This window comes from Chrysochloris asiatica, unplaced genomic scaffold, assembly GCF_000296735.1.
Source record: "Chrysochloris asiatica unplaced genomic scaffold, ChrAsi1.0 scaffold00109, whole genome shotgun sequence".
Lineage (NCBI taxonomy): Eukaryota > Metazoa > Chordata > Mammalia > Afrosoricida > Chrysochloridae > Chrysochloris > Chrysochloris asiatica.
This window is the reverse complement of record NW_006408627.1, coordinates 7,142,129-7,166,585: the sequence shown is the minus strand read 5'-3', so window position 1 is coordinate 7,166,585 and position 24,457 is coordinate 7,142,129. Positions and strand designations below refer to the sequence as shown.

At 39.5% G+C, this 24,457-nt stretch overlaps 1 protein-coding gene across 1 annotated transcript in view; it reads right to left on the bottom strand.

Annotated features, from left to right (window-relative positions):
• Positions 1–24,457, bottom strand: part of AFF1 (AF4/FMR2 family, member 1) — a 132,191-nt gene that overhangs the window by 52,869 nt on the left and 54,865 nt on the right. Inside the window, exons 3-7 of the mRNA XM_006867744.1 lie at positions 19,317–19,358; positions 14,616–14,702; positions 13,091–13,127; positions 9,848–9,899; positions 9,771–9,773 (exon numbers count right to left, since the gene is read on the bottom strand). Coding sequence (XP_006867806.1) covers positions 9,771–9,773; positions 9,848–9,899; positions 13,091–13,127; positions 14,616–14,702; positions 19,317–19,358 — 221 coding nt within the window. The remainder of the gene's footprint in view (positions 1–9,770; positions 9,774–9,847; positions 9,900–13,090; positions 13,128–14,615; positions 14,703–19,316; positions 19,359–24,457) is intronic.

The window sequence follows — 24,457 nt, the reverse complement described above, 5'->3', positions numbered from 1 at the left end:
CCAGTGTGTCAGAGCCCGATTGTTACTGTGTGTATTTCTCTTTCATCCTCCAGTGTTGGGCTTGCTCATAGTGCTCACTGGTAGTGTTCTGTAACTTTGAAATCAGAAACCAAAGATTATCTAAATAAGCTTATTTCTTCGCTTACCGTGTCTTATTATCAAGCTGTGCATTTTACCTGGCAAAGAGTAAATGAAGGCAAAGACACAGAAGTGATTTGCAAATAGTAAACCACAACCATGGTACTGGGTGGGCTTAAAATGGTACAAAAAGTAACACTTCAGAATCTGCTAATGAGCATGTGAGAATGAATACATTTGCACAATCTCACAAACTTAAAAATAAGTTGGAGATATCATGGGCGAGGGAGTGTGCAGGGAAGAGAATGAGGTCAGCAGGAAAACAGATTCCTAATTCCCAAAATTTACAATACAACGAGGCTTTGTCCACATTTTTTTTTTTTTTTAAATAATCCAGGATAAAAATAAAGACTGTGTAAATGCCTTGTAGGGGATGATGTGAGGTTACAAATTATGAACACAACTCCACACTATAAAACCCAAAACCAAACCCACACCACTGAGTCAATTCAGACTCATAGTGGCCCTACATAGGGTTTCCAAGACTATAAATCTATCCAGGAACAGACACCTCATTCTTCTCCTGAGAAGCAGTTAGTGGGTTTGAACCTCTGATCTTGTGCTTAATAATCTAACACCTAACCACAGTGCTACCAGGGTCCCCTCCACACTGTAAATGTACTGTGAAAAAGGAGGTCTTAAGCAACTGTAATATAACTCGCCAAAAGGTGATGAGAGCAGAATTCAAATTCATGGAAAGACTATTGATTCAAAATCTATAGCATATTAAGGGCTGAAAAATAGAAAGAGGAAATTGCCTTGGCACAAATTGTTGCTGTAGGTATAAAAGATGATTTAAACTCTGAGAATGAAATGGAGCTCGTTGGAAGTCAAATAAGGCAACGAGACAAGTAAGATCAGAGTACAAGAACACTAAGGAGCACTGGTGGTGGTGTGACTGAGTTGGGCTGCGAACCTCAAGGTCAGCAGTTCGAAACTACCAGCTGATCTAAGGAGAGAAAGGTGAGGCTTTCTGCTCCTGTAAAGATTTATAGCCTCAGAAACTCTAAAGGGTCCTTATGGGTTGGAACTGTCTCTTTGGCACACCACCACCACCACCACCACCACCACCAGAAGCCTAGAAACATAATCTTTTAAAGAAAAGCTTATTAGTTTAAATCGTAATTAAACCCCACAGGATAGAGTAGATTCCTAATCCCAAAATTTACTATGTAATGAGGTTTTGTCTTGCCCATATAAGGTTTCTGCGGCTATAAGTCTTTAGAGGAGCAGCCTCATCTTCTGTGGAACAGCTGGTGGGTTTCAGCTGCCACCTTGCAGTTAGCAGCTCAGGGTTTAACCCACTATTAATTATTGTTTATAGCAAGGTTGGTTTGAACTGCAAGGTCGGTGGTTCAAGCTCACCAGCCACTCTTTGGGAACCCTGTACAGGGTGGCTATGGGTCGGAACTGGCACTCAACAACAATGATAGGTATTGAATCAAGTTTACTTGTAGAAGTTTCCCTTCTTTATTTAATTTCAGTGCCTGTGGATACAGTAGTAAATGGGGGGCCAGGGGGGAGAACCCTTCTCTTGTGACACATTCTATAAGAAGATGAAAAACTATTCTATACATGCTCTCAAAGTGTAGCAAGTGCTATGTTGCTGTTGTTAAGTGCTGGCCCAGTCAGTTTCAACCTATAGCAACCCTGTATAAGGTTTCCAAGGAGCAGTTGGTGAACTTGAAACGCTCACCTTGAGGTTCAAACTGCCTTTACAGTCCAGTGCATTAACCCACAGTGCCACACCAAGAGTTCCATATCCTACTGCTTGTTGCTGTTAAGTTCCATTGAGTTGGTTCCAACCCATAGCAACCCTGTATAGGGGTTCCAAGGAGCAGCTGGTGAGCTTGAACCATTGATATTGCAGTTCAAATCGACTTTGCACTCCAAGACTCCTCGTAGCAAGTGCTATGGAGGTGAGGAAAAGAATCAAAGAGAAAAGGCATAGGGCAGGCAAGGGCTGCTCTTTTTCACAGAGCAATCAGAGAAGACTGACTGATAAGGACTTCAGTACAGGGATGGGGAGGGGGCAGTGTGATCCAAGAATAGAAAACAAGGAACCCCAACATGGCCTGAGTGGACCATGCACTTGTGTATGGATATGGAGGAAGGAGAGTGGGAGAGCAAGAGATGGGGGTGAGATGGTGGAAAAAGAGGTTACTCAGAGTCTTGGCACCCTTTGCAGGGTTAGAGAGAAGAGAGAATCCTTGTGAAAGCAGACCACCTTGTTGGTTTAAGAGCGCAGCTTCCCAGAGTGGGTGAAGTGTATAGGCTACCCTAAAATTTAATATATTCTAAGGATCTCATGTTTGGTAAGGTAGACAGCCAGAGAAAAAGAGGAAGACCCCCCCAATGAGATGGATTAGCCAAGCTGCAGCATCGACGGACTCAAGCGTGGCACCAGTAGTGAGGTTGGCCCAGGATCAGGCAGTGTAGTGTTTCGTTCTGCTGTGCATAAGGTCGCTATGGGTTGGTACCAACTCGATGGCACCTAACAACAACAAAGTTTTATCAAAACATGGTATTTTACCAATCTTTTAATCCATGCTAAAGTTAGTCTAGGGTGACTTACTGTAGTCAATTGCAAGATACCATTTATAATAAGACTTAAAAACAAACAAATAAATAAGGCTTAAATTACTCCATAATGTGCTCAAATGCCTTCAGAGCCTGCAGCATAATCAAGCCCAGTTAAATGTGGCAAGTATTCCCTGCCTTGCTGTCAGACTCTAGAAGTTTGTCTGTAGGTATAAATGTCACAGCACAACCCCCCCTCCACCTCCCATCCAAGAGACTTTACCTAACCCTCCCCAATCTGAAGTGTCACCACTACACCCTAAAAAATCCTTCTTCAAGTGTGTCACTATCACATCATCCTTTATTTCCCTCACAACGTTTATTCCTTCTGAAATTACTTTGTGAGGTGGAATTGTTAAGTGATATTACATGCCATCCACATTTAATTACAGGAGGTAAAAGACAAAGATTTTGCCTTACTGACCACTGTTTCCCCAAGCACTGAAGCAACATGTGGCCCACAATACATGTTCAGTAATTATGCACTGAATGAATGAATTCAGGCAACTGTGGAATGATCTTCAAACTGTTTGGAGCTAAACCCCAGAGAAAATTATGATTTTGTGATCTGAGTAAAAAACATATCAAATAATCAGGAGGGTGACTTCTCTTTTGCATAACAGAACCTAATTTACCTAACACATTACTATTACAATAATGGGCACTGACACATTTATTGTTATTGTCTATATAACCTTTGTCCTCAGATGAAGTATGAAATATTATATTGTTATAAAGAGGAATTACCAAAGTATTTCAAGCCAGGGTTGCATCAGCCAAGTAAGGATGAAAAGCTTCAAGGTAAATATTTTGAAAGAACAATCATTTAGTACCTTAACAGTATTCATTTAATTATTTTAAATCTGCTTTATTTCATATCCTCATCAGAATATCTCTTCACCACTATGCAAGTTTTCAGCATGAATGTGTAGGGGATACCATCAAATTAAGTCTACAAGAGATGCTGTCTACAAGAGATCACAAAATGTTGTCCACTGGAACACATGCTAGATTCCAGAGTATCAATGATTCCAAGAGGCTATCATTCTACGATGAGCTCGAATCAGGACATTGAACACCAGTGCTTATGAAGGAAGCAGAGGATTCTGCATTTGGTGATTAAGTGTTTTCTAAATGTTGGTTTAATGTGTCCAAGCAGCTACAATTCTGAAACAAGCAGACTGAAAAAAATACCATAGAGAAAGTTTGCTTATTTTCACTTAAGAATGGAAATTCTTAATACTCAATCTCACATATTTAATTTTCTCCTTAGTTTAACAACCAACTAGCTTCGTTCCTCTCATTCACCTCCATTTTATACCTCGATCTTTTCCCCTACTGAAAATAAATACATTCTTCACCTAAACAGTTTCTACTGAGGCTATTAAAATAACCATGAACACTCTTTAATCTGGGTTTTCAATCACTTGAACTGATTAACTGGAAGTAAAAATCAAGTGCAATCTTTCCGAGCAGTACCTGGTACTGAGTCCTGAGAATTATTATTAGAAGTGGGCTGTTCGCTTACAGCCAGTGATAGAATGAATGTTGGGACGCAATTGCCCAGAACAAATGACTGTGTCTTCTTTTCTAAAGGACCACGAATAAGACATAGAGCAATAGGAGTACGACCTCAATGACAAATAATTTAAAAGTACTGCACATTAGGGTGGTTTCTACAGATAGCTCTTTTCATAATATTTGTGAGCAAATAGCAATTTAAGTTACAGCTGCCACTTAACTAAAAAATAAAACACCTTGGCATAGTATACAAGGGGTCTTCAAAAAGTTTATGGGAAAAATGGAATTAAAAGTTAATGGAATTTGTTCAGACATTTTAAAGACCCTTCGTAAGCTAACATTTAAAGACAAGATAAAAAAGGAAAACAGATTTCCTAAGCTAAACATGGTTACAAGAAAATAAGCCAATTCTTCAGACTTTATTCTAGGACACTTAAACTGACACTTCCAAGGGGCTTCAAAAAATTACTGGGGAAAAAAATCTACTTTTCCACAAACTTTCTGAAGCCCCTTCATATAAGCTGATGTAATGACCTGATACTAAAATAAACAGATATAGATCTCCCTTAGTACTTTACTAAGGTATTTAAAGACAAGTGATGCATGGAGTAAAAGCTGAAAACTCAAGTTCATTTAAAAATTTATCAGATTCTTCTCAGCCAATATTAACCATGTCCTCTCATGAAATCCCAGGAATAAGCCCAATTCTAGCCTTCACATTCAGAGAGTTCTCTCATTTCCAACAAAACTTCCCACATAAGTAGTAACAGGTTCAATCTACTGTTGTGGATAATTTCTACCTTTTATGCTGAGGCAAATGAAAGGAAAATAAGGGAGGGCATCTAATAAAGGAGTTTCAATTTCAGAGTGGAGGGTATGAATAGAGAAAGAAGTAGTAACCACAATAATAAATAATCTGGAATATTATCAACTAGCTAATATTTTCTAACATAAAACAATCCCTTTGATATGCACTTAATGGACAAGAGACACTAATAAACTGCATCTAGTCACAGAGCAAGAGGATTGTTCATAAGTATAGAAAGGATATGAGCTGTATCCTTTCCTGCCCTGAAAACTCAAAAGATCCAAACCTTGGAAAGGAACAAATATCCAAAACCCAAAGCCCTTTAAGTAAATGTGCTGTTCATAGGCAACCCTATGTTCAACAGAACGGAACACTGACTGATAAATAAACTGGTTTTCCTTGAAGGTGCAGACTGCGTTGTACTTCAAGATAGATTTTTATGTTGTTTTTGATGATAAATGCAATGCCAATTCCTCTTCAATTTGTCATTCTTGGCATAATAAATATGTGATTGTCAGATTCAAAATGGCCAATACCAGTCCATTTCAGCTCATGGAATGCTTAAGATAACGATCTTTATGCGCTCCATTTCACTTTTACCAATTTCCAACTTTCCTCGATTTATACTTCATAATTCCATGTTCTGATTATTAATGGATGTTTACAGCTTTTTCTCTTCATTTTGAGTTGTGCAGCATCAGAAAATGAAGGTTCCGAAGGCTTTACTCCATTCGCATCATCACAGTCAACTCTAAATTGAAGAGGCATGTCTTCCCGCATCTGCCTTGTGGTTCAAACAGACCTTAGGATGGAGCGCGTCTGCTACAGCGCCATATTTTGCCCATAGAATCCTTCAAAATAACAAGTTGAGGTTTGAATTTTTTCCTTTGATTTGAGACACGTTGTGTTCTTTCTTTCCTTTTGCTTTTCTAACTGCATGGCTTTGCACATCTCATTACAATACCTGATTCTGTCTTCTTGAGCTGCCCTTTGAAATGGTCTGTTCAGCTCTTCTATTTCCACATTGCCTTCATTCACTTTAGCATCTCTACACTGGAAAGCATACTTCAGAGGCTCTTCTGATACCCACACTTTGATCTTTTCTTTCTTTCCTGCCTTTTTTTTTTTTATGACCATTTGCTTTCTTCCTATATGATGTTCTTGATGTCATCCCACAACTCTTCTGGTCTTCGGTCATTAGTGCCTAATGCATTAAATATGTTCTTTGGATGATCTCTAAATTCAGGTGGGATGTATTCAAGGCTCTCATGGGACTTGTTTTAATTGTTTTCAGCTTCAGACTGAACTTTCATATGAGTAATTCATGGTCTGCTCCACAGTCTACCCTTGACTTTGTTTTGATTGATGAAATGGAGCTTTTCCACCATCTCTTTCCACAGATGTATGTAGTCAATTTGATTTCCATGTATTCCAACTGGTGAGTTACATGTATATTAGCTTGCCTTTTATGTTGTTTTAAAAAGGTATTGGAATAACATAAACAAATAAAAGAAATTATTTTCAGTACTTTGGAAATAAACTTCATTAGGAGGGTTTACTTGCTTTCAAATAATGTGTCAATTAAAATTATCCTGATCTGCTCGTTAAGTGAGGAAAACGCACCTGTCACAGGAAAAAGAAAGCTGCTCTTAAAATTCAAAAAAAAAAAAAAAAATGTCCAAAATATTCATTTAATGCCATGCACATATTATTTAAAATTCAAAAAAAAAAAAAAAAAGGTACTGGCAATGAAGAAGTCACTAGTCTTGCAAAAATTCAATCACGTGATCTCCAGCATCTCTTGTATCATCAAGGACATATTTTCCAACCACTGGTCCTTCCTCTTTGCTTCTTAATCTTTGCATCCCAATCACCAGTAATTATAAAGGGATACTAGTTGTGAATCCCTGGCACAGTTGAAAATCTGCATATAATTATGGCTGAGCCCTTACCAACATGGGAATGACTTGCACGAAGCCCCCACCTCCCACTCCCCTGTTCATAATGCAGTGAGCTCAAGCGATGGGAGTATTCTCTTAAAATGCTGTAAGTGGGCCTGTACAGTTAAAACCTGTGATGCTCAGGGATTAACTACTGCTGGTGTTAAGTGCTGTTGAGGCGGTTCCAATTTACAGGGATCCTGTATAGGGTTTCCTAGGACTGGCTGGTGAGTTTCACCTGCCAATCTTGTACTTACCCTACAGACCCACATTAGCACTCTAGGACCAACTGCATTGGGGATCACACTGACAAGAGCAACTCAAGAGATTGGACAGGAATCTTAGGGGGCTTGTTGTTGTTGTTGTTAAGTACTGTGGAGTCAGTTCCAACTCATAGTGACCCTGCATAGGGTTTCCAAGGCTGTAAATCTTTACAGGAGCAGAAAGCCTCATCTTTCTCCAGCGGAACATCTGGTAGTTTCGAACTGCTGACCGTGAGGTTCACAGCCCAATTCGTAACCACTATGCTACCAGAGAATAGAGAAAGAACCACTCAGGAAAGGAAGGTGAAGATGGCAGCACAAGTCAAAGAATGCCATCAATGGCACAAAATTATACTGCTGGTATGTGTTCTGCTGAGTATAGTCTCAACCACAAAGTAAACAAAACGTAGGAAAGAATTTAGTAACTACAATAGTGTAAGTCTCTATCTACTACACAGACTTGAAAAACCTGATCAAACTTGGAGTGGTAGGGCAGGACTTTTGCCTACTCAGTCTGAAACTGTCTCAGGACTAGATCAGACCCCATCACCACGTGCCTTTCTTCCTTTAACCTTTACTAGCCCAGAGACATAGCTGCTTTTTCCTTCCTAAGAGTCCTGGTGTGGTACTGTGGGTTAATGTGCTGGACTACAAGGTCGGTTTGAACCACAAGGTCAGCTGTTCAAGCTCACCAGCCACTCATTGCAAACCTTATACAGGGTCACTATGAGCTGGAACCAACTCTAGGGCACTGGACATTCCTAGCTTATGATGGAGATCAGTTCCTAAGTGTGTCGTGAAGCTAAATTTGTACAAGATGAACAGCTATCTCCAGCACAGTGTTTAGTAGCAGAACCCACCAACTGCTCTGCAAAACAAAGGTGTGACAGTCCGCTGCTGTAAAGATTTATAGCCTTAGGAGGCAATTCTACTTTATCCTACAGGGTTGTTATGAGTGGAACAGGCTTGATGCCCATGGATTTCTCTTGATTAGAACAAGAAAAAGGCTGGAAGTCTTTTCAACAATTTAAAAGCTGCATATGCAGCAAGTGAAGGGGACTTTGATGAAGAATGTGTTGGAAACAGATGTTAGCTCAATCATGTCAAAGTGAGGGCAAACATGCATCAAGGACTGAATGTAAGTCAGAGGTCTGCAGTCTGGGGATCTACTCTGCTAGTTGATCTCCTCCTTTCTGATCTTACTGTCAAAGTGGGATGCATGCTCTTCAATCCCCACCTTTCATTGCTCCAAAGGCAGTAACTTGGCCTTTCGTGGCCTACCCACCATTACAAAGAAGCACAAGGAACAAAAGACACTGCTACAAAAAGTTACAGAGCTTACACAGAATTCCTTCAATGATGGTTCTCGGACCTGTAGTTTCTACTACTTACTAGCAATTATCACTTGGTTTAATAAACCCTCCTTGCTTCAAATGTATATTGCAACAAAGTGATTAACTGACTTTTAAAATTCAGGAGCCACTTAAAAGTTGAAAGCAAAAAATAAAATTAAAAAAAGGAGCTAATTGACCAAGGTTATTTATTTTTTTAACCCTAATAAAAGGCATTAAAAGCAAACAAACAAACAAAAAAATCATATACCAGTACCATATAAAATTTCATTTTGTCACACATATTTTAAAATGTGTCCTTTCAACTACACACACACACAAAACCATTTTATGATATTCTTTCCTCTCCCCACCCCCACTTCGCTATGGAGAGACAAAAACAAATTACATGAAGGAACTGGGACATGGGAAGAGTGATTTAACCCAGTTTGATCACATCCAATCAGAATTAGGAAATATAATAGATGATTTATTTGACTTGATTATAGTTTTTTTTTTTTTTTAAATACATAGTCCACAGGACAGCCCCACCTGCAAAATACACAGAACAAATATTGTACCTAGAAAATTAAGCTGAAAACTGGAAATGGAACTCCCCAGAGACAGCAATTCAGTGTTTGCTAGTCAGACCGAAGGAGAGAAAAGCCTCTTCATTTCGTTCCTAAAAACCACTTCAGATTGTATGCAAAGGAATAGTAGTTCAATACCAACAAGAAAAGATAAATTAGGTCAAAATGCTGACTTCAAAATCTTTAAAATGTTCCAAAAACCCAAAATATACCTGGAATTGCTTGGCCTTAATAAAGAACAGCTGGGCAATAGGAATAACTCTTCATCAAGTAAAAGTAGGCCATAAAAATGTTAGGAAAACCTTAAAAAGCACACATTCCCCCAAATAAATTTCCAGAAACCAAAACCATTGGAGATGGAAATTATTTACAGAGCCAAAGCCTTCTATTAATTAAAATTAATATGTAAATAATAGCACAATTTCCTAACTTTTTATAACCCCCATATTAAGCTTTTCTTACGACATATAAGACTTCAACAAGAGAACATTACACAAATACATATGTAATCATTTCTCCCATTACAATGCAACAATATTTTATGAATGGCATTACTTTACACAACACGGGGGGGAGGGGAGCAAAGGGGGACAGAAAACCTCCTAAGAAATAGATTTACATAGGAAATTACAATCTCATACTATAAACTCTGAATAAACAAAAACATTTTACTTACGATGTTCCCTGCTGAGAATTAGCATGGGTTTTTGAAGATGTAGCATGTTGTTCTGTGGGAAGAGAGGAAAATTATCAGAGCTGCCTAATACCACATATTTCTGAGATCGTTAGCTAAGTTCCCTTTTTTGCTCTTTCCTTCACCTTTTCCACTTAAACAGTATACTTAATTCTGTCAACCAGAGGGTTCTCCACAGTACTTGACATAATCTCACCATTACACAATAAGTTATGTTACATATAGAGAGAGGGTTGGATCAAAATTGCAAAATGCTTAATAAACAAAATTTTGAAAAGCAATGCTATGTAACGAGTGAGGTAGACACTCTAGAGCTCTCTTCCCCCTCCCCAAAACGAATCATTCTAGTCTCTCTATCAAAGAGCCATCATCAAATTTACCACTGTCTCCTTATATAGTACATTTTAAGACGTGACTAGCATTGCTTGCAATTTGTCGGACATCACATTGCCAGGAACTTTCCTTTGTGTTGGATACTTTTCTGGTGCCAGCCGATGGTGATGCATATAGAAACACTATGCCAACGCTGCTGTCAGCCACCTGATTTAACTTCACCTAGGTGTGGCGTGTGGGTTAATGCGCCAGACTGCAAAGCCCTTTAGAACTGCATGGTCGGGGGTTCAAGCTCACCAGCTGCTCCTCAGAAACTCAATTCAGGGTCATTATGGATCAGAAACAACTCAACAGCACTTAACAACCACAACAAAAAATCAGTCATTTGGAGTTTTGGTGTGGTGCTCTAGGATCAGCACTGGATTGCTAACCACAAGATTAAGGATAAGCACTGGAATACTAACTAAGCACAGGGTCACTATGAGTTGGAATCAACTCGATGGCACTTGAACAACTTAAGTGATTTGGGGGTCCTGGTATGGTGCTGTAGGATAGCACTGGACTGCTAGCCACAAGGTCTATGGTTCAAACCCACCAGATGCTCCTCAGAAACAATTTGCAGAATTGCTATGATTCAGAATCGACTCACAACAGTGGCCAGGGATTTGCTTTCACACTCTCAACAGCCTCTGCCCTTGGCAAATGGTCCACTGCCTGCCGCCTATCCATCAGATAGACAATCTCCCATATCGCAGTCATTTACAGGCCGACCCTGGGCTACAGACAGTCAACTTAGGTACAACTCCTACTTGTCCTCTAGTGCAGGCCTTCAAATGGGTTCTCTCATGGCCAACAGGGTGAAACAGGAACCAACCCAAGTTTTCACAATTTAGCTGATTTGTCATAGGAACTGGAAAAGGAAAAACTGTAAGTCTAGGCCCTGGAATGAGCACAGTGAGTCCTTTGAAGAGCGTGGTGGGTGAGGATGGATTACTACCCAGAGTCACACACGTTCAAAGTAGCATGGTCAACTGCCATCTTCGAGTAAGGCACTGCCAGTTTTGAAGCCCTCACTTTGTTTGAAAAGACTGAACCAATACTTACATCTACTCAGTAAATTCATCACAATCACCTTCACTTGCTGCACGTGCAGCTTTAAAATCATTAAAAAGACTTTGTGCTTTTTCTTGCAGTAAAGTAAGGTTAAACAAGAACCGTATGCACCTGTTCCTAGGGACCTGTAACTTCTTAAAGACACAGTTAGGAATACATCTCATTTGTTTCCCAGGGATTCCTTGTATTCAACAGCTATTGCTACTGTTGCTGTTTGGTGCCATCCAGTTAATTCTGACTCATAGCAATTATTTACACTGTTTCCAGAACTGTAAATTGTTACGGGAACAGAAAGCTTCACCTTTCTCCCACAGAATGGCTGGTGAGTTTGAAGTGCCAACCTTGTGGTTAGCAGTCCACTGTGCCCTCAGCACTCCTTTTACAGACTGCCTGCTGCTGTTGTTGTTGTTAAGTGCTACTGAGTCAATTCTGACCCATAGCAACCCTGTATAGGGTTTCAGAGGAGCAGCTGGTGAGCTTGAACTGCCGACCGACCCTGCAGTTCAAATGGCTTTGCAGTGTGGTGCATTAAACCACAACGCCACACCAGGGCTACACAGATGGGGATACTAATACGTTCAAAGCATTTGGTTTATCTTCAATGAAGGGCATGAAACAAAAATACTCACCATCCCAGACAGTGTGTGATAAGTACTCAAATCAATCATACAAACTGTACTGGGACTCTAGAGAATGGTGACTTTATAGTTAATGACCAAACATGACAAATTAGAGAAGGAACAGAATCAAGTAATGCGTACTGAAAGAGGAGAAAAGCCTTCTAGACCAAAGGCAGTGTCAATTAAGGTCGTCAAGAGGGAGCAGTTGAAATGGCAGAGATTCAGAAAGGTAAAGCTAGGGTGCAGAATCTAAGAGTGCTGAGAGACAGGGTGGATCCAGGTCAAGTTTTAGAAGACTTGCAAGGCCAGGATGAAAAGTTATGACAGTTAATTGGGTAGTGAGATAGCTACCAATGGTTGAGATAGGAACATAAATTAGCAAGTCCTCAGCAATAGAAGTCTGGTCTTGCTCCCTAGAATGGAACAGGAAATGTTAAGTATGGAGGCAACAAACAGATTGGGAGCCTGGTGTATTTTTATAGGTATGCTATTAATTGGGACCTGAGTCCAGACGAAGTGGAATGAAAACATGGGTGTCTTTTAGGCAGGGGTGAGTGGCCTTCTCCATAATGTCTTGTGGAAGCTCTTGTGTACATGCAATTAATCACTTTAACCTCACGGTGGCAGCAGCTCTCATGTGATATTTTTAACCACCCCCACCCCTGGCTAGAAAGCTAGGCCAGGAGTATGATTACAGCCAGTAAGTCTTTCCAGACCATTCTCAAAACACCGACACCAAGACTGGTTTTACTTATTAGGCAGCTGAATTTTGCAAAGATAGACACAAACACTGACATATAAAGTCACAACATTTCCCTCAGGGCAGAACCCCTAAACCCAAGTACTTGTAAGATCAGTGAAGAAAATAGAATCCACTGTCACATACAATTCCTGAGTTATGGTACTTCCAGAGCCCCCATTCAAAGACATATACTCTGGGATAGGCCAATACCTGGTTTTATTTACATCATCTTTTTTTTAACGATCTGAAATTCTACCAGAGAAAATGTGTTTGTTTCCCCCTTCCCATGCTTGCAACATGAAAAGGCCTCGTTTCTTTTGGGGCTTTCAAAAAAAGTAAATTAATGTCTTCATATTAAAACAATAATAGTTCTGCTTTGTTCTCAAATACAATAATCAGTTCCAGATATGTACTTACTTTGGTTTTGGGTTGCAGAACTGATGTGCTGGGAATCCTAAAAGTAAAAATAAAAATCTCCAATTATCGAAATAGACTTTTACTGTAAAGCTTTTAGCACTGAAAAGACAGGTTCATGAAATGTTAGACTACATTAAAAAATGGGGAAAATGGCACAGAGCATACACATACAACCTGCAGATAGTTTCCACAATTAGCATTTGGATAAACAGTAAAGGTCCTATCACTCTCTTTTCATTCATCAATATCATTTTTTGATGCATTTCAACATAGGGTAAAAACACTGACGTGTAATTCTGACATAAAGCAGCCTTTATTTTTTTCTATTGTTTCACAGAGTTCATTTTTCTTTTAGCAGTAAGCAGACATTTTTGCAGCTTAATGCTTTACTTTAACACTAGTAATGATGAATCACTTTATTTTTCCCCTTAACTTTAAAGTATCATTAGAAAATGCATAAAATATCTTTCTGGCAAATTAGAGTTTGCATAGAAAACATCATGGAAAGGAATAAGTATATTAACGATGTGCATTCAATAAGCCGGGAGGGAGGAAACACAGATATGAAGATGAGATGTCTAAATTTTGATGATTATCCAGAATTTGCTGTTGTTAAATGCCGTTGAGTTAGTTAGGACCCATAGCGACCCTCTAGAGGGTTTCCAAGGAGCAACTGGTGAGCTTGAACCACCAATCTTGCAGTTCAAACCAACTGTATCCAAAAGTACAAACTCCCAAAAGGAATATGACAGTGTTTTAATATAATGTTTACAAATACCGTACTATATAATAAACAAACACGTCAGCAATTTATTTGCTTATTATTAACATCATGATGGCAAACGTAAAACAATTAAAATGCTCAGCTGTTAACCATGAGGTTAGAGGTTCAAGTCCACCTGGAGAAACACTGGAAGAGAGGCGTAGCATAGCAATCAAATTTTGAAAAACCAGGCACTGAAAACACTATGGAGCATTAGTCTACTCTGACACACATGATATTGCCCTGAGTCAGAATGACTCAACAGGCAACTGCTTTATGTATATATCTAAACTCTGAAATAGGGATCAGATAACCTAACTTTACGGTGTCTCAGTTTTCCTAACTTTAAAGTTGTTGTTAAATGCCGCCGAGTCAGTCCTGACTCATAGCGATGCTAAATAGGGTTTTCCACGGAGTGATTGGTGGGTTTGAACTGCTGACCATGAGGTGCACACCAACTTTGCGGTCCAATGTTTATCCTATAGCACCACACCAGGAGTCCAACTCTAAAGCATGCTCAAGCGAGATAATTTACTGGCCGGAGTGTTTTCATAAGCTATGAAGCCCTATGAAAACACAACACGCTTTACACTAACAATCTGGATATACAAGTGTTTGACAGCATTATGAAGTACCTTAGAAGTTAAGTTAGTTGCAATTTTAACCTAATCTCTAAAGAATTCAACAAGATAGTAATTTATTGATGTGGCCCACAACAATATCTCAGACTTTTTCACGTCTGCTGTAATTTTAGGGAATTACCTTGGTGGGAAAAGGAAATTTAGATGGCTCAGCTGTACTAGGCGTATGTATTGCTGTCAAAGGAGGAGGCCATGAATGGGTCATTTCCTGAAAAGAGATTTGAGAGGGAAGACAAGGTAAATTATCAATTGAACATTTATTGCTGCTTAATTTAACTTTACAAATTTACTGTAGAATGGGACTGATGGTAAATGAAACGTAAATTTAAAAGGGTATTTCATTTACTTTTTCTCAAACTTAATGAGCTATATACTCAAAAGCTGAAGATTTTTGAGTTATGTAACTGAAATCATCAGCTCAAAGAAAAGCAAGAACTTTAGAACATGACAGGTTTTTAACACACTCTGAATACTAAAATGCACATGAACCGTAATAGGTGTTCCCAGAGTTGATGTAACTGTGCTGGACAAGCGCTCTGTACTCAACGCTTTCTTTTTCCCTCAGCTTCTTTTATTGCATTTCCTGGAATTATTTAAGTTCAAAGGAAGAAGAACCTTCCTGTTTAACTTGAGCAAACAAGTAATTCAGGTCACTTGTTCCACTTGGGAGAGTTTTAATGGATTTGACCCTACCCTGATACAAGCTATTAGCACATAAGAACTTTTTGGTGGGAGAGAGCCTTGAAGAACGACTTTCCCTTTCAATGAATAGAGATTCGTTTTTCTTCACTATTTTCTTGGTTAAACACAAAATTTCTAAGATTTTCAAATTAATCTATGCATCTTGACATGTGTTCATTTTTTTCCCCTAAGAAAGCTCATGTATTTTATTTTGCTTTACTAAGAAACAGTAGAAAACAGACATGTCAGGTAAAGAAAGTCTAATTGCAAATACATATACAAACATACTTATTAATTTGGGGGGGAGTAAAGAAAAGAGTTAACACAGCACTAGAGATCATGAACTCTAACCCCTTTATTTTACTGAGGTCTAAATTAACTGGATCAAGTCTCATGCTACCCCCACACCACACTGTCCCAAAGAAACCAATGACTGAGTCTAAAAGAAAGAAGTCCATTCCCAGCCTGACAAAGCAGCTTCAAGAACAGCTTTCTACCAGCAAACTGGTGACCCCAGATCATGTGTAACATGAAGACTCATGCAGACACAGGAGATCATGCATGTAAGAGGGGACTTACAAATAAAAGAGATAATGGAATTTTTCCATGAACTCCTTGGAGCTTCTTTGTTTATACATGGCATACATATGTGCAACACATTTTATATTACAACATTTCAAAGTGATGACCAGCCTTTCTATTACCACAGAAATGTCCTCTGGAGACTGGAGACAGATGTCTCTCTAGGTAAGTACTTCCACTGCCAACTCGTCCTTTTTCTCCTACCACGCTGCTAGAGTTCAGGATAGACAAAAACGATGTGGCACAGTGACAACCAAAAAACAGATGTTGGCCTTCTTGTGGAACTTTTGCTACAAGTGAAATCATGCTCTTGTCTATGGATTCTCATCTACTTGGTTTAGTACAAAACAGGAATCCTGCACTAAAATATAACGGGAAGAAAATAGTTGTGCAGTCCTGAATTCCTAACTCTATTTAATAGTCAAGTCAGTCTAAGGAAAATGTTATAACCAGTTGCTGTTAATCTGATGCCAACTCAAGGCAACCGCAGATGTGTCTCAGTAGAACTATGCTTCATAGGGTTTTTGATGGCTGCTGTATTGGAAGTAGATTGTCAAGCCTTTCTTCTGACATGTCTCTGAGCTGACTGGACCTGTAACCTTTCACAGGTAGCAGGTAAGAACATTATCCTTTACACCCCCCCCCAACCCCCCAGTTCTCTGTCATGGATGGATGGTTGCTGTTATTTGCTATCGAGTAGATTCTGACTCATAGCACCATGTGTGCAGAGTTAAAAGTGCTCCAAAGGGATTTTTGCAAGGCTGTGACTTTTTAGAAGGAGGTCACCAGGCTTGTCTTCAAAGTAAGTTCAAACCACCAATCTTTTGGCTAGTAGTCCAGTGCACCACGTATTTTTCAAAGCGTTGTTAAGGCTAAGTATGTAAAATGCTTCGATGATGCACATGTGGTGGTGGTGGTGTGTTCTCGATTCTGGACCATAGTACATGGCAATTCCAGGTCTCCAGCAGAGTCTCAATGCTATCTTCTTATCTCATCAGCCTGTAGAAGTTACGGGTCACCACTTCCCTGCTGTTACAGTAACTTCATATTTCCCCCCGAGAACCACATGTTATCTTCTCTCTAATTAATTGTCTCTGTTAGGGATGTACTCTCATTGCCTATGAGAAAGATTTGTGTTTGGATTCCTGGTAATCTTCCTAAACCGCTGGTATAAGATAAGGACAGGAGCTATGAGGCCAAAGAAAGCATCTGGATCAGCATCAGAGGACGAGGGTGTGAGCTTGAATGGACTCTAGAGGTCATCCACTAGTCCAGTGTCTTTTTTTAACTGATGAGGAAAATGATGCCCTGGGAGAACACCTGACTTAACTGAGTAGAAGACAGGCAGAGAGCAGAGCAGATTCTGAGTGTCCATTACACATTGTCCTTACCTATAATTTCTAAAGTAAAATATATATCTTTTACTTTGCATTAACTATGTACTCACAAGGTACGCAAGAACTCATGAAGCTGCTGTTGGGTAAGATGAATGAATTCATTAACCTAAAAATGCTGGTCTGATGCTCTCATAACCATCTTCCTAAATAAAGGATGTGACGTTTCATATTAATATACACTGAAACCTAAAAAAGCATTGATGCACACAGAGAACAAATATATATTGTTGCATTTACATTTGGCATAGTCATAGAACACATCACACAGAAAAAAAATGCTAAGGCCATATTTTATAACTAAGACATTTATCATTCTTATGGCTGACTGTATTGAAGAATTTCAGAAACAGATGGAGGAAAGGAGGGAATAAAACCTTAATCTAAGTTTGGTTGGTTTTGGTTATGTGCCGTGGAGTCGGTTCTGACTCATAGCGACCTTGTACAGGGTTTTCCAAGACTGTAAATCTGTACGGGAGCAGAAAGCCTCATCTTTCTCCCGTGGAACAGCTGGTAGTTTTGAACTGCTGATCTTGAGGCTTGCAGTCCAATTTGTAACCACTACACTACCAGAGCTCCTTTTTAGCTTGTCTATTATTGGTTTCATTAGCTGGTTGACAAAAATTCCTCAAATTTAGCAGTTCAAAGTATGTTTTCTCAGAGGAATTTTCCCCCTCTCCTAGGAGAATCTTAAATACAAGATGAAACAAAACACAAATGATGGAAAAATGTCTCACTGAATGTTTTCCAAATATTCATCTAGATAACTTTTCTCTGTATAATAATGAATTCACTTAACTAATGGTTTAAAAACCACCATTACTTAACATTTGACATTGAAAAATTAAAAAAAAATATTGGGTAAACATAGTTTGAGGAAAAATTGAGCAGTAGAGATTCCAGTTAATAAGCGTGTTTGTCATGTTTCTCTTAATTCCAAGAGAGGTCAAGGAAGTTTCCAATAAAGATACGTCTATCATTAAAACTGACATGGAAGAAAATCAAAAGCTATAGAGACGGAATACAAAATCCTCAGTTATTATAATCACTATTCATGAACAATTATTTAGCTCCAGATTTCCTAGAAATTAAAGCCAAAAATAGGAAACACGATGGTTTATATAATTCTTCTCTGGTCAAAAGAAAGCTTGCCAGTTCTTGAGGAGCACTGTGGCCTCCTCTTCCTGGGAACTAAATTCTAGAAGGAATTTGTCATCCTTGTGCTGAGAAAAAATTAAACAAACGGAATACGTAGTCAATGTCATATTTGCTGAAGGACAAAAATACTCATGACATAGTCTCAAGAAACAAAAAGTAATCATTCAAGGTAGGTCTATTTCCACTATTTCTCTTTTTATCTCATTAAAAATGCACAGTGTCTCACTGAAGAAGAGGCTATATGAAGCATCACTTGTGAAACACCAAGAGTTGCATAAATCAAGCACTACTTGGATTACAAGGTCGGTTTGAACCACAAGGTAGTTAGTTCAAGCTCCCCAGCTGCTCCTTGGAAATGCTGTACACAGAGTCACTATGAGTCAGAATCTATGAGGGTACTTAACACCTTAGTGCCATCAGCACTACCTCAATACAGGGAGCTTCCGGCTCTTGAGAAGTGAGCAACTCTACTGCATCTTTATGAACAGCAGAAAAACTTATGGGAGATGTCAGAAAAACTCTGGTCTAAACGCCTTGCAGTTTATAGTCTTCATTCTAATTGGAAAATCTGTCAGGATATTCAGAAACGTCTAAGACTTTTTCACTATCTGTTTATTTTGCCTTGGGGTTATGAGGAAAAACACTGTTTAGTAGAGAAAGTAAGTGATTATGTTGTTGCTGTCGAGCGGGTTCCAACTCCTATAAAACCTGTGTAGTGTTTCTAAGAGCAGCTGGTGGGTGTGAACTGCCAGCCTTGTAGTTTTGGTAGTTTGCAGTTCAGTGCTTATCCTACAGTACCACACTAGGACCCAAATGGAAATATTGTTTTGTTGAGTTCCTGAGTCGATTACAACTCATAAGGACCCTCTTAAGAGTTTCTGAAAGTGACTGGTGGTTTTGAACTGCTAACTTTTCAGTTATGAGTCCAGTGTATATCCTAAAGTGTGACGCCAGGGATCAATGGATTTAATATTTTTATAAATGAGAAACAGTAATAACAAACTTACCTTCAAAATTTCTTCAACACAATGGACTTCATTGGAGTAGGTCTGCTGAAAGTGAATAGCAAGGAAGGAAAAAAAAAAAAAAAAGATTGTTAAGCAAACAAAACAATTAGAGTGATGATTGTTGTTGTTGTTAAGTGCCGCTGAGTCATTTCTGACTCAAAGCAACACTGTACAGGGTTTGTAAGGAGTGACTGGTGTATTTGAACTGCTGACCTTGTGGTTAGCAGTCCAGTGCTTTTCCTGCAGCACCACAACCTAGAGTGATGGTAAGCTGGTGCTGATCTAGCAACCAGGAGTGACAGCTGCTATTGCTGCTGTCAAGCACTGTGGAGTCAGTCGATTCCAACTCATAGCGACCATGTCCAGGGTTTCTGAGGAGCAGCTAGTGTGTTTGAATAGGTGATCTTGCAGTTATCAGTCCAGTGCTAATCCCAGAAGTTGTATTAATATAGCAACACTTCACAGGTTCAACCTTTACTAGCTAAGTATTAGGAAATTCCTATTTTTTAATGGGAAAAAAAAAAAAGACAAAACGGATTAATCTAAGTTGATCATGGGGGAAAGGGTAATATTGGAGGTGATGGCAGGTGATGGCAGACTATGACCCACAGCTCAACATTTTCTAATGGAAAACGTGTATATATTCAAGAAATACAGTGTCCTAGAAAATCTAGGGGCATGACAGATACAACAACAATGGAGGCAGAAAGAAGAGAAAAATCAGGCATCACAGTCAGCCAAATTAGCATCATCTGAGCAGTGAGTGAGTATGTTACATACATCTAAACATGGCCGTCATTTGAATGACATGGAGGTCCCCACTGTATGGAGGTCAAAGCTCAATTGCAGATGACTATTTTTACCCCCTGTACTAGCCTGCCCAAAACTCCACTTTTGGATGTTGAAAATGCCTCTAGCTCTACTTCAATACAGCATTTTCATCTTACACATATTACACACTTACATGCATGTAAAATGAAGAGCCTATGAGAAGAGGCCATCAACTCTCATCCTAGAGGAATGGTCCTCTTCATTAGTCTCAGCCCAGCAACAGCCACCTGCCGCTCCTATCACCACCACAGAGAGTGAACTAAGACATGTCAAATTTTTAAGTCTCAATTTTTTGTTTTAGTGTCACTGGGTAGGGTGGGGGGTAGTGAGTAAGATCCTGAACTACAGACAAGCAAAGAAGAAATCCTGGCAGTGAACCGTTCAAGTGTTGGTCAGTTAACAGAAATGTGGGCGAATCAAACCCACCAGTTACACTCGAGGGAGAAAGATGAGGTTGTCTGTTTCTGTAAAGATTTATAGTCTGAGGAACCCTAAGGAGCAGTTCTACACTGTTCTATAGGATCGCTGTGAATCAACATTGACTCCAAGACTGCCAATTTGGTGTTTTGGTTTTACAGACAGGAACCATAGCCCTATGGTTTCCAATAGAATCACAACATTTGCTGCACTGTGTCTGTCAGTTTTTGTGCTAATGCATAGTATAGCAGTACTATGCCATACACAGAGCTTCCCATTACTGTACACCTTGCCAGTTAGTTTCATCTAATGCCTGCCTCTCAGGTAGAGACCAGAGAGAAAAGGATTCTTTTGTTTCATCACTTCTAATTTAAGAGTAGAATTTAACACGGCACTGGTTGTAATCCATATTCTAAAGTTTGTTAATCCACCATTTCCTCCATTCCAGTGTACTCTAGGAAAGACAGAAGAAAGAAAGAAAAAAGCACGCAACACTCATAGTGCCCTGTAAATGAATCTAATGGGCATGTTAAAATTCAAATTCAAGTCGACCCGTCTGGGTCAATTTTTAAAACAGGTAAAATTTCATGGAAAGGGTTTTATCGAGGTGTTTGCAGTTTGTCATTTTTGAGATAGGGTCCTGACGCTCAGGAATCTAAGCAAAGAAAATCAAGGGAAACCCTGAAACCTGCTGGATCACAGATCTACCTTACATTATACAAGTAAATACTGTAACTAAATCTACTTACCACTTTGCTTTTCAAAACCGTTCAAGGAAACAAAAACTAGACCATACATTAGCACTCTATATTGGCACAAATATCAGGTACAGAAATGATGGCTATTTTGTCCTGAACATGAGATATACTCGTGCCATAAGAACCAATAGATCCGTTTTGGAAGAAGTGCAGCCAGAGTGCTCCTTGGAGGCCAAGATGGCCAAACTTCATCTCTCATACTTTAGATATATTGTCAGGAGGGACCAGTCACTGAAGAAGGATATCATATTTGGTAAGGTGGTGGATCAGAGAAAAAGAGGAAGACCCCCAATGAGATGGATTGGCCAACTGGCCGCATCGATGGACTCAAGCATGGCAACAGTAGTTAGGTTGGCCCAGGATCAGGCAATGTTTCGTTCTGCTGTGCGTAAGGTCGCTATGAGTCGGTACCTACTCTATGGCACCTAACCACAAAAACAATGGCTTCATTTTTAACATGTATCATTAGAAAACAACTAGAAGTTGAAGGAGACAGAACACAGTGTTATTTTACTGACTCTGGTAAAATAATCCCCTCATACAATCAAAATATCTATCGGTGAAAATAGTGAGGCACAATGGAAGGAGGGCAAAATAATCTGTCTGCTGCTCTCACCAGATCAGAGCTACAATTTCAGGACATGTAAAAACTTCCTTGTATTCTTTTTAAATTACTTAAGCAGTCACTTCTTAACCAAGATGTTTTATGTCACACACTCAATCTCCTTCCCACCGCCCCCCAAAATTTTTTATTACACTGGATGAGCCAGAACTGAAGAAATTTTTCTAGAATTTATTTTAGATTTTGGTTGTTGGTGTTAAGTGCCATCGAGATGGGTCTGACTCATAGCAACCCTGTATAGGGTTTCTGAGGAGCAGTTGATAGGTTTGAACCGCCAACCTTGCAATTCACACCAACCTTGCAGTTCAGTGCTTATCCTATAGTGCCACACCAGGACTCCTTAATTTTATATTAGCAAGATTTACTAATGGAGTCACCATTTAACCCACTTAAAATTCTCAAGGTAGTCTTGGGTTCAAGCATTATTTGGAATTTCCATATAAAGCGCATTATCAGGTGGTTGTTGTTGTTAAGTGCCGTCGAGTTGGTTCCGACCCATAGCGACCCTGTATAGGGTTTCCGAGGAGCAGCTGGTGAGCTTGAACTGCAGACCTTGCAGTTCAAATGGCTTTGCAGTATGGCGCATTAACCCACAGCGCCACACCAGGACTCCACCTTATCAGGTTGTTGTTGTTAAGTGCCGTCGAGTCGGTTCCGACCCACAGCGACCCTGTACAGGGTTTCCGAGGGTATAAATCCTTACGGGAGTAGAAAGCCTCATCTTTCTCCCGCGGAGTGGCTGGTAGTTTCAAACCGCTGACCTTAAGGTTCACAGCCCGATTCGTAACCACTACGCTACCAGAGCTCCTTAGAGTGCCTCAAAAGGGAAATGGGGAATATAGGTGGTTCCATTTCAAATTCATGAGAATAAATCATATTTTGGGATGTCCAAACAGTACTGCTTATAAAGGCAAATAGAAAATGATCGAATATGTAAAAGAGGGTTCTTACGAAATACCTCTGCAGTACATCCATACCCAATATACTATGCATGATATAACTACAAGGCAGGCTTATATTTATCTTTCAATCCATTTTCCATGAGCTTTTTGAAGTCCTTCATATACGTGCCTGTGTGCACGATTAACACATGTTTTAACTTTTCTTAAGAAATTATTTTGTAGCCAAAGAAAAGTAAAAATAGTAAAGAATTCCCATTCGCTCTTCACTTGGATTCCCAAATGTTATTAATGTTTTTGCACATTTGTTTTCTATGTTTTATACACACTTTTGGGCCCCCTGAACTGTTTCAGAGTAACTTAGAGAGTTACTGTCTCTTTACTCCTAAATAGATCTATATGTACCAAAACATATTTTTAAACAATATTGATAAGAGGAACAAGCTATAAGACAATCTGTGCCGTATGAGCTCATTTTAGGTTTCACCTACCCGAGATTTATATTTCAATCTTCCTCTCACCCAAACCAGGAATTCCTAAACTACAGTACAGGTATTTCAGATGCATTTGCAGAGAAAGATCTGAAGGAAATATTGCCTTGCTTAATAAAGTACAACTCAGTACTACCTCCACAGCCACTTAGAAGACTTTCCAAAAAGGGAGGGGCAGCGGAACCGGAACAAGCTATTGTGGTCTAATCCCTTCCTGACAGTTCACTTTCCCCATAGGGTATCCAGCTAAGAACTGCCACGCCCACTCATAGAAACCAGGTGCTTTCTCTGTTTAATTAACACTGTGTCCAAATAATTATCAGTTTGAGACAGGCCTCTGAGAAATATATATATATATATATCCTCATATGCATGTGAAGTTGGGCAGTGAATTGTAGAAGATTGATGCATGTGAATTATGGTGTTAGAGGAGAATATTAACAGTACCATGGACTGCTAAAAGATCGAATCTGTGTTGGGAGAAGTACAGCCAGAATGCTCCTTGGAAGCCAAGATAGCCAGACTGTCTCTATCAGGAGGGACCAGTCCCTGGAGAAGGACATCATACTTAATAAAAGTAAAGAGCTGGAGGAAAAGAGGAAGACCCCCCAACGAGATGGACTGGCACAGTGGTAATAGCAATGGGCTCAACTGTAGCAATGATTGTTAGGTCAGTGCAGGACCCGACAGCGTTTTGTTCTGTTGTTCATAAGGTTGCTTTGAGTCAGAACCGACTAGATGGCACCTAACAACAACAACAACAACAACTGTGAAGCACAGCTGAAATACGGTTGAAAACACTCAAGTACGATGCCTCAAAAAGCAACTCTTGTGGCTGGGTGCTATGAGTCCATTCTAACTCAGAGCAACCCAATGTGACAAAACAGAAGTGCCTTCATAGGGTTTTCTTGGCTGTAAGCTTCACGAAAGCACATTGCCCAATCTTTCTCTCAAAGAGCTGCAGTGTTGGTTTGAACTGAAAACTTTTCAGTCAGCAGCTGAGCACTTAAACACTGTTCCACTAGGCCTCCTTTCAAAGAACAAGAGTGAGCAAAATGAAATCATCTTGAGAGTTCCATGAGTTAAGATCGAGTTTTTAGGACCTTCCCTGTCTAATTCTCCC